An 11516-nucleotide genomic window follows, 5' to 3' on the forward strand; every position below is an offset into this window, starting at 1 on the left:
TTCACGTCTCAAATAGTCATTCACAACCTGTATACATCAGTTATTGCCCCACACTTTCTCATAAACTGCTGGCCCAGGCAAATAGGCATCCCCACCAGTGTCGCAACAAAGGAGGAGTGTGTAGCTGCTGTGCTATTAAACCTCCCCTTGCAGAACTTGGCGTCCATCCTTCATCAGGTTCCTGCCCCTCACTTCCAGGCCTCCTCTCACAGAGCTGGAGGCAGGATACTCTACGGGAGACCCACATGTAAACAGGGGGAAATAGCAAATGAGAGTCCATATAATGTGGCCTGAGTGTCACCGTATGAAAGGATGTAGAGCACAGTGATCAGGAAGAAGTGATCAGAAAGCCCCTGAGAAAACCAGGGGCTGGGCCTTTGATAAGCTTAAGAGCCAGGGAGCCGAGTGGACTGGCAGAAAAAAAGGAAGGGAGGGAGGCAATTCCAGTTACAAAAGTCAAGTAACTACAAAGGATACCTACCTGCACTTTTACATTTTATTATCTCTCTTCTGAATTCCCAGCGGGATTGCAGGGCTCTAAAGTACTTACAGCAACTGCCAGAGTATTCCTGACAGAAGAGGGCTGCGACTCTTAAATGCTCTTAAACCTTAATCTCATTAGATTTTCTTTCAAGCACCTACTGATCACAGAAGTCTTTATCAGGACTCAGTGGAGGTGGGGCAGGGCTGCTGCTTTCAGAGCAAAGGAATTAGCCAGTATTGCTTTCTCAGATAATACCTTTCCCCCAGCAAAGATGTTTCATCTCTCCTTAGGATAGTTTCAGTGGGGCCCTGTCGCTGGCCTACCATTCAGGGCTGAACAGGAGGTGGTCAGGCTATTAGAGTTGAGATATCACAGGCGTAGCAAGGCCTGAACGCTAAGAGAGAGTTCCCATCTCTATCCGTGGGAATCTCAGGACGTCACAGCTCTTGGGCCCTGTTTCTCATATATAAAGTGAGTACTGGGCTTCAGGCTCTCTGAGGTCCTTCTTGGCCTGAAACCCTAATAAATCTAAACTCAAAGCTCTCAAAAAAGGCCAAAATCATTGAGTTATACAGTTGATTTATATGAATTTGGACTATCAGGTGACAGACTGAGCTCTTGTTATAGAATTGATCATAATTACATAATTTTTGCAGTTTAAATAATTTTCTTCTCACTTCTTAAAAACATTCCTCCAAAGACAAAACAGGTTAAAATGCACTTGACTCAATCTCTCTCTCTATTTAGGGGAACAATTTCCATGCTTAAGGAGGTAACTCAAGAACTGTGATTACTCTGAGAAGATGGTACTTCAGTAACAAGCACATTAGATTGTGAGGAATACACAAATTAATTCTTTATCACATATTTTGAAGTACAGAAGCTGAAGAAGTATACAATTTTAAAGACACCTCAAGTTTTTGGAATTTGGCAGAAATCTGAGAAAATCAGATTTGACAGTAACACAATACAATTACAGCTGTCTGGAAAGATCATCTTGATCCCTTTAAGCATCAAACTTATTTGAAGTGTTTATGATAACTTTTTAAAATTTAATTACCCACATCCCTGATTTATCAAACAGTATATGAAACAATGTAATCTTGGTTTGATAGCTTTAGGTAGTAACTCATAACAGTAATAATAGCAAGTAGCATTTATTATACACTCAATGCATGCCTGATACCTTTATGTGGAGGGTCACATCTAAGCCTTCTGATCCAACAAAATGGTGCTATTATTACCCACCTTTTACAAATGAGAAAACTGAAGCTCCGAAAGATTTAAAAAATTTGCTTTGTAAATGAAAGGCCAAATTTAGAACCAGGGCACCAGACTTCAGAACCAGCCCTTCTGACCACCACATTGCTACACATGGATGGAGCAGGGAGAGGTAAGGGCTTCCAGAGAATCTCCAGGACCTACTTGGGTGAAGAGAACAGTGTGCTCCTAGAATGAAGACTCTATAGATTGGTGTAATTGTAAATGTATGACTACTTTTAAAAATATATATAGTCCTTCAGGTTAGCTGTCAATTCTTCTGTTACACACAGTACAATGTCATAAGAATATGTACAAAGATGTGGTACACACACACAGAGGAATGTTTCTCAGCTATTAAAAAAAAAAAAGAATGAAATCTTACTATTTGTGACAACATGGATGGGCCTAGAGGGTATTATGTTAGGTGAAATAAATTAGAGGACAAATACTGAATAAGTTCACCTATATGTAGAATCTAAAAACCAAAACAAATGAACAAACAAAACAGAAACAACTCATAGATACAGAGAACAACCCAACACGGTTGCCAGATGGGGGGAGAGCAGGGGAGATCGGAGAAAAAGGCGAGGACAAGTAGGAAGTACAAACTGCCAATTACGAAAAAGTCACGGGGATGTGATGTACGGCATAGAGAATACACCCAATAATATCATAACTATGTATGGTGACAGATGGGTACCAGACTTATCGTGGTGATCACTTCATGAGGTTTATAAATGTCTAATTGCTATGTTGTACACCCGAAACTAATATAATATTGTATGTCAGCTATAATTAAAAAATAAATTAAAAATAAAAGGGTATGTACATTTACAGTTTGAAAGAGCTACCATATTGTCACAATCCTCTTCTCCAGGCCACCTCTCCTCTCTGCTTTTCTCCCTCCCATTTTTCTTCCTCACCTCTCAATGGAAAGAATGCCCAACTGGATGGTTACAAATCCTCTGCTTCCTGCAGAGATTTTTATAAAGAGAAATAAATATCTATCGAACTTTCCCTGGGCAGCTTTAGAAAGACGAAATCTGCTAAATTGATGAGAGTAGTAAGATTTTTTTAGAAAATTACTATAGGTAATGTAACTTAACTAATAATATGAAGTTAAATTTACAATTCTGAAGAATTATATTGTATGTGTTTTGTACTTACTCTACATTAGGGTCAGCAAATAATGAGTATGGACAATCAATTTGTACACTTCTTTGGCATTTATTTAGGAGGTGAGCTGTGATAGGATAGTGCTCAATGCTCACCAAACATGGGGCTTCCATTCTCAGCTCAACTCTACACTAATTGGCAATGTGACTTACAGAACAACTTTTGTGCCTCCGTGGCCTCTAATTTAAAATGAACAAGCTGGATATCTCCAAGGTCTTATCCAGATACAGTACGTTCATGACTTGGGCATATGTTTACTTTTAAAAATCAGAGAGTTATAATTTTTAGGGCATATTGTTGGTAACAGAAAAATTAATTTTCAGAGTTTGTGTAAAGGACCTTTAAACAGATTCAGGAATGAAGGGTTGGGAAAGGTGGGGTTAGAGGTAGTTCAATTAATATTAAACAAGGTACTAGGCTAAGAACACTGAGGTAAAGTTAAGACTTAAGTTTCCCCAAAGAAAGAATTTCTTCCTTAAGCTATCAAACACTGGTTTCTCCTTTATCATTTTTGTCTACTTATGGGAAAGGCATTTCATAGTATCTCTGGAGCTCACAGGATGGCTGCTTCTATTTTGACCAATCAAAACTCATCTCTGACAAATACATACATTTTTATGGTTTTGTAGGTCATAAAGAACTTTAAAGGCCACAGGTTCTCTATTGGCCTATGGGGTAAAAGCAGGCTCCAGGGCAGTTTTGATCTGCCCATGCACAGGCATGCCTCACTTTATTGCAGTCTGCTTTATTATGCTTCACAGATGTTGCATTGTTTTTACAAACTGAAGAAGGCAAGGCCCTCCACCAGCAAAAAGGTTACAACTCACTTTGTTGCGATACTTGTCTTATTGCAGTGGTCTGGAACCTAACCAGGGCACCCCCAAGGTATGCATGTAAACCTTGGCCTCATCACTCACACAGACCTGTAGGTATTCCTCCCCTCTGACCTTGAGACACATTTTAAACTCCCTTAAATAAAGAATTTGTACTACCATAAATTATGAAATAATTTAATACAAATATGTAAATCCTTCCCTGAATTCCCACAAATTCAGATCTCATACAAAGGCACTTTTGACACATGTGAAATACTAGGGTAAATTTCTCAAGATGGGTTAGTTTATTAGCTCACATAAGAAATGCACATGCATTAACTCAAAAATGCATTTACTCTTTTCGCGCCCTTAACTAGGTTCTAAGTCCTAAATACAGCTTCTTTATATGAATCTTAAGTTATCTGACAAGAGGAAGACAGAATACTCCTCTCAGACAAATTATCAATAGCTTACAAAAAATTAAGCTAAACATAATTGATTATCCACTAACAATCTTTTCTTGCTTTCCTATATTAATATTTAATAGTCAGCATCTACTCTGGTACTTACACTGTTGAAATCTGAATTTATTCATCTATTTGTTAAAGAGAGGACCCTTTACAAATACTCCTTGACATACCTGTTCTGGGAAGGGTCCTATGAGTGGGGAAATCTTGCATTTGCCTATAGTCCATGTGTGTGTTTTAGAGCAGGATGAGCGAAACAGGCAAGGTAACAACCCAAGGGTATTTAACAAGCTCCTTCAGAGTCTGGCCTTCAAATTGTGGCTTTTATTATTTTGCAAAAATTATTTGCTACAGCAGGAACTACCCATACAAATAAAAGTGTTTTGTTTTAATCTGCCAAGGAAGATTATTCCCAGGTCTGATCTTTAATAAAAAGGTTAACTGTCAATAGTTACCGAAAATTATAGACTCAAGAATAACCGAAGGTGCCCGGCTAGGCGTGGCTCAGCGGTTGAGCGTCAACCTAGGATCCAGGCGATCAGGGTTCGATTCCCGGTCAGGGCACATGCCCGGGTTGCAGGCTCAATCAATGACTCTCTCATCATTGATGTTTCTATCTCTCTCTTTCCCTCTCCTTTCCTCTCTCTGAAATCAATAAAGATATATTAAAAAATAAATAAATAACCAAAGGCTAGTGTAAGGTATAAAAACATATTTTAATTCTCAGTCATCAATATGAAAAAATTTTTTAAACTTTTAATTATATAAACAGGTCTGTAATAAAAAACTAAAGCCTGTTTTGAGAAACCCAGAGAAGCCAACAGTGGCCCCCACAGCTGATAGGTCCTAAAGCCTTACCTGACAGACCCCAAACTGGCTAATCAACCTCCAACCCCCACCCCATTTAGGTAAATGGGGACTCAAAAAAAAAAAAAGCTTCCTAATTTAAAAAAAAAAAAATTGGGGCAGAAGGGGAAACTATTTTTCTAAAAGCTCCATGGTGCTTTTTAACTTCTGTGCTTCATTATTCTAACACTGCTTTTAAAGCCAAGGCCAACTTGAGTACAATTTTTAAAAGATCAAACTCATAACAATGTGTACTATGTATGTATTCTAAATTTCAGGGAAATCCGGAGTTAATTTCATCACAAACTTACTGTGTGTGTGTGTGTGTGTGTGTGTGTGTCTTAATTTCAAGTTTTACATCAAGATTTAACATCCATCAAATAAGTACTAAAAAGCAGGTAACGCCTTTTTGTGAAGTGCACTAGACAATATACTATTTGAAATTACAGACTGTCTCCTCTGGGCACAAATTTGTTAAAAATTTAACACAGTACCAGTAACATAACCGTGTTGGCAATATAAAAATAGTACTGGCTGTCTTTAAACCAGATTTATAAAATAAAGGTTTGGCTCAGAAATTATTGTCTAAGCTACCCAGATATTAGGCCTGCCTATAGCTTTTTATTTTACTATAAAACTATTAGTACATTCAGGGATGATAGAGAACCTAAGTATATAAAGAGAAGTATAAAATAGTTTCTATAAAATATAGGAACAACAAAGATCAAAACTCAAGCAAAGACCTATTGGTCCATGACAAGTGGTCCACGGTGATGCCCAAAACAGAATCTCAATGTGTAGAGTTCAAGTCCAGTGCCCTATACACAATGGGCAACCACTCCTTCCTCTCTAAAACTCAACATTTACAGTTTTAGATTAACATGAGTTACTTTTTTTTTTTGGTTTATAAAGGAACACATCTGCCTGAACTAACCTGATGAAAAACCATAATGCATTTCTTCCCTTTAGACTTTGACTAAATGCTGAAGCTAATTATGCTGGCCTTTTTTTGGTTCTCATAACATGGAATTTAAAGAGGACATTTAGTTCCGCCACTTTACGCAAGACTGGGCAATTTCAAAACATCTAGGTGCTAAGATATTAGCACCACACAGACACAGAAGGCTACATAAATTTCCTTCACATGGTTAACTAAGACCTTTTGATTTAGGGACACAGAGAGCTCGGATCTAACAGGGACAGATATGCATGCTGCTAAGCATGTGCTGTCCTGAATTGACTGCTCCTGTCCCACTGCTTCTGCTCCAAATGCACTTTTAATCACCACTGGTCAGTACCAATAGCTTTTTAACACCCATACATCTTTAGTATTTAAAATAATTCCCTTGGACAATGATGAGATGCACTGGCAGCTCATAGGAAATTAGGAGCATGAGATGTGTACGTTACAGTGCTGCAAACTTAAGGGAAATATAAGCAGATACAGACTTGGGGTTAATTTACCTATGGGTTTTGGTGGGATATTTTTAAGGAGGCTAGGGATGACGATGGGAGATGATTGGTGAGAAGTGGAGCTCTTCCCACCTTCCTGGTTTTGTAGCTCTGATAGAATCTCATGGGGAAGGGAAACTGCTAGATAGAAGTTGTCAGGGAGAGAAAAATCCATTCCCCAAGTTTAGGGGGCTGAGGAAGGGTCTCAAAGCCGCAAGGCCCATGGGCTGTGGAAAGATGCTGCCTGCATGGGAGGGATGACGGCACTCTACCTAGTATCAAGTAAAAGGGACCCAAGTCCACTTTAACTTGCTCAATTACCACTTAGCCAAATTCATCTGGTCTTATAGCAAAATCACAAGTCCTATGACAACTGAGCTGCCTCCACTGTGCAGCCACTCAAGCTAAATACCTCTTTCTCTACCTCAAAATTCTGTTTACTGCCTGAAAATGGGGGGGGGGGGGGTGTATCAGGAAGCGTTCTCTCCTTTTTACTTACCCACTGTCAAAAACACAAAATGTGTTTTCAGAGACTGAAATTTTTTAAAATGACAAAAATATCATTTCCATTCATAATGTATTTTAGCCATCTGAATCAAGATTTGCGATGAAATGTGTCTAATATGGTTCCCACATCTCTGGGACTCCGTAGAAACCCTGGCCGGTATAATGTCACGCAGGGGGACAGCTGTGGGCAGAGGCGGGCCCCATGCCCGGCCGGCGACAGGGAGGCGTCCGGGTTTAGGTCCCGCTCCTCAATCACAGGTGCCGGGGCTCCGGGCCCTTCCACTTCCATCTTTCAAATGGCAGCCTAAAATTACTCTAAGGCCCTCTTCAGCTTTGCGCCAGGCACGAACTCAGCACGCGTTGCAAGGGCCACGGGAACACGAGACTGAAATGATGACAGACTCGTCCCAGGCCACGCTCGCCCCCTGACGTCAGCCAGCGGCGCTGCGGAGGCAAACCTGTTGCATCACATGGAATATTTTTTTCTGACTACACTAGAAATGCAAGAGCCAGGAGGTTTACCTTTTTCACTTTCTTAAAAAGTAACAGTGCGCCCCCCCCCCCCCCCCATGGCACGTCCTCAGGTCTCGCCTGTGCAGTCAGCAAGTGCGCACCGGGCGGCGCCGGCGGAGCGGGCGCGGCCCCGACCCCGTTACCGCGCCCGAGGGGCGCGGGGTTTACCTCGGCTTCCTTCCAAGTCCTACCGGGGCTGCTGGGGACCTTGCCCGTGACCGCTCTCGGGGCAGTGAGCAGCCGCAGCCGACACGGAGAGGCCTGCACACCACCCGCGGCGCACGAGGGTGCAGGGGGAGCCGCGGGCTCGGCCGCAGGGGAACCGCGCAGCCGCCGCGACGCTGCCAGAAGGAGCCGAGCGCGCCCGCGGCTCCGCACCTGGGGCCGGGAGCCTCCGCGTCCCCGCGCCGTCGCGCCCCAGGGCTAAGTCCCGAAGCCCCGTGGTTTCTCCCCGAAACCCCGGGGGGCCGGCGCACCCCGGCGCCGCGCACTCACCTCTTTGATCTTGTCTCTCTTCTCGCGCGTGTCGGCGTCGGCGGGCTCCCGGCCGACCGCCCCGACGGGGGGCACGAAGTCCACGGCGGGCAGCCCCCGGGGCGCCGCCCGGCCGCGCAGCTGGTCCTGGGCCACCTTCTCCTTCTCCAGCAGGATGTCTCTCTGGATCTCCTCGGGCAGCTTCTGCAGCGTCTCCTTGGCCTCCCGGAGAGCCCGCTCGTGGTTCTCGCGGATCCTGGCCAGGTGGTCCTCCGGGGCGGCGGGGGCCCCGGGCGCGCCCTCCCCGCCGCCGCGGGCTCGCCCCTCCGCCGCGTCCTCGGCGCGCGCCCCGGGCGCGGGCTTGTGGTCGGCGGCCGGCTGCAGGGCGGGGCCCGAGTGGAACAGGACCCCGCTAAGCAGCTTGGAGGAGTCGGGCAGGAAGAAGATCGCCCCGAAGCAGAGGGTGATGAAGGCGCTGAACACCAGGAGCAGCACGAACTTCTCCGTCAGGCGGAAGGCGGCGGGGCCCGACCCCTTCCTGCCGCCGCCGAGCCCCCCGCCCAGGCCGCCGCCCGCGGGGCCGCTGAACAGGGGCAACAGGCCCCCCGCCGGCATCGCTCCCGCCGCCGCGGCCGCCGGGCTGCCCGCCGTCCAGGGGCCCCGCGCCCCGCCGCTCAGCAGCCAAACTTGGCCGCCGCCCGGCGTCAGCGGCTGCGGGGCCGGGTCCTGCGCATCCGGGCCGCCCGACCCCCTCGGCCGGGCTGCAGGCACTCCCCGGGCCGACGGCTCCCCTCGGGGGCTCCTTCCCGGGGTCGCTTCTTTGGCGAACAAGCAGGCGCGGCAGACAGCTGGCGGCAGCCCCTGCGGGGAGAGAGGCAGTAAAACGCAGTAATTACCGGGATGGTGATAAAGTTTACAGCCCGTCTCCGCCTCCCGCGGCCGGCGAGCCGCCGGGACAGCTCCGCGCGCGGACCGCGGGTCGGGCTCCGGGCACCGCCCTCCAAGTCCACTCGCTGGACTTGGGGTGAAGTTTTCGGGTCCCGGGGGCGAGGCGTCCCGCGCACACCTGGGGCGGGGTCGCGCGCGGGCACCTCCCGGAGAGCGCGGCGCACCTGGGGGCTGGCGGGGAGCAGCGCGGGCGGGAGCTCGTCAACTTCGCCCCCTCCCCATCCCGGGCTGGGACCAGCTGCCTCTGCTTCCCGGGTGGCGCCGGAGCCCGCGCCCGCGCCCGCACCCGCAGCCCGCAGCCCCGTCGCCGCTGTGCGGGCGAGCGCGCGGACCGGCGGGCGAAGCGCAGCGCGATGCCCGGCGCGGCGGCCCCGCGAGCACTGGCACGGCCGCGCTCCGGGCGGTCGGAAACGGGGGCGGGGACGCGGCCCGAGAGTGACGGCGCGGCCGGGCCAATCGGGCGCCGCCCAGGGTCCCGCGGGGGCGGGCCGGGCGCGGGGGGCCGGGCGGGGCGAGGGGTTTACGGGAAGCGCGGCGTCGCGGGGCCCGGTGGGGGGAGGGCTCGGGCCCGGGGCGCGCGGCGGCGGGAGCGGCGGCGGCGGGCGGGCCCGCGGCGGGGGGTTGCCCTGCGCCGACCTCTGGCCCGGGCCCGGGGGCGGGGGTCCCCGAGTTGTCCTGGAGGCTCCCGGGCTGGCGCGGGACCGCCGTGTCGCACCTCGGGCCGGGGCTCGCCCGAGGGGCGCGGGAAGGACGGGGTCTCCAGGAGCACCCCGGGCCTGGCGGCGTTTCAGCCCCCCTGTTTACCCGCGGCAGGAGCTCCGCCGGCGCCCCGCAGCCGCCGCTCCCGGAGCCCCGCGGCCGGGAGCGGGCACCCCAGGGCTCGTGCGCAGCCTGCTCGGACATCACTCGCTCGGGGTTTTGCGGCTGCTTAGGAGTCCTCGTCTGCATGCGCGCCCTCTTAAAAAAAGGGGGGGTGCCTCCCCTACCCACTCCCACTCTCAAATTCATTTACCTCATAGAAGTTGTCACAGTTTCCATTTAAAGAAGACGGCTTTATGTTGCCAGAGCGTCACGTAATAAATTTGAACACTGTGCTGAAATTGTGTCGAAATTAAGTCTTGGATTTGACTACTTCCATGGAAGTAAGGACTTGGTCCAAAAGAGATTGTTTTCAAGACAGTATTATTTTCCAAAATGTGTTTATAATTCCCCTGTCGCTCTGCAAATAAAGGGTTATCAGAGGAAAAAGCTGACTGACTTCCCATTTTGGAAAACTGGTGCTTAGCAGCCTTAGCCTCCCCCTCCCCCTTCTCTGGAAGCGTGATTTTAGCCCGTTTCTGCTCGTCTCAGAACAAAGGAAACACCTGGCACCTTTCAGGAAAGTGCCCACAAAACAGTTGTTTTCAGGTGTTGGACTGTATGAGAAAATATAGAAGCAAATCAGAAATCCTTACTACACTTTTTATTTAAGTATTCATTTTAACCATAATTATTTGTTGTATATTTGCTTTGTGTGAAATGAGTCATACACCCACAGTTTCTGTTGATGGAAAATTATTGTTTGATAAAAGCCAACGTTACTTGATTATTTTGATAACTGCTATGAAATTCTCTGCCCAGAAGAGTGCAGCATATCCAAGCAGGGTGTCACACTTTAGGAGGATTGCAAAAGAAAACTATTATTATTTTTTTAAAAGATGGAATGGTAATTTTTGTTTCAAAGTCGTGGATAGGTTGAAAAGTTTGAATCACTGTGAAATAATATTGTTTCCAACCACAGCCTTAAAATTGAGTTACCTCATGGATAGATAGATTCATAACAGGTAGATAATTATTAGAGTTAGTTACCCTAAACATCAATCTCTTCCAGAATAATTTATTACTTTATTATGTTTTAAGGTTGGAATATTCTTATAGCCACAAGAATATTTAGACACTTTGATTTAAAATTAATATTACTAAGTATTCTAGGAAAGCAGTAAGATCTACTTTTAAGTGTCTGTTAAAATGGTGATGAAGAATGTTACAAACCTAGTTTTATTCCTGGTACGCTTTAACTGTGATAGCAAACCTGTTTGGACATTTAAACCATCACCTATAGTGGAAACATTAAGAATTTAACCTATGGACTTGAAGAAGATGATTTTTCCCTCTAAAAACTTTATTTTTTAATTTTAAAAACATGTCTTTACTGATTACAGAGAGAGGAAGGGAGAGGGAGAGAGAGAGAAACATCCATGATGAGTCACTGATCAGCTGCCTCCTGCAGGCCCCTGCTGGGGATCCAGCCTGTAACCAGGGGCATGTGCCCTGACCCAGAACCGAACCACAGTCCCCTGGTGATTGATGCTCAACTGGTGAGCCACGCCCGCTGGGCCCCCTAAAAACCTTTAAATTTGCCCTGGCTGGTGTGGCTCGGTGGTTGGTTAGAGCACTGTCCCTTGCACTGAGGGCCTCTTGCTGTTCTGTGGGAGGCAGCCCATGAATGTGTCTCTCTCACGTTGTTTCTCTCCCCTCCTCCTTCTCAAGAATCAGTAGAAGAAAGGGGGGGGGGGATTTTATTTCTCTAAG

General features: G+C 47.4%; 1 protein-coding gene across 1 annotated transcript in view; it reads right to left on the bottom strand.

Moving 5' to 3' along the window:
- MAN1A1 (mannosidase alpha class 1A member 1) overlaps positions 1-8612 on the bottom strand; it is a 127602-nt gene extending 118990 nt beyond the window's left edge. The window contains exon 1 of the mRNA XM_087817588.1: positions 8019-8612. Within this exon, the coding sequence (XP_087673714.1) occupies positions 8019-8612 (594 nt within the window). The remainder of the gene's footprint in view (positions 1-8018) is intronic.
- Between the last annotated feature and the right edge of the window lie 2904 nt (positions 8613-11516).

Source organism: Miniopterus natalensis, chromosome 5 (assembly GCF_054644295.1).
Source record: "Miniopterus natalensis isolate mMinNat1 chromosome 5, mMinNat1.hap1, whole genome shotgun sequence".
NCBI classification, from domain to species: Eukaryota; Metazoa; Chordata; class Mammalia; order Chiroptera; family Miniopteridae; genus Miniopterus; species Miniopterus natalensis.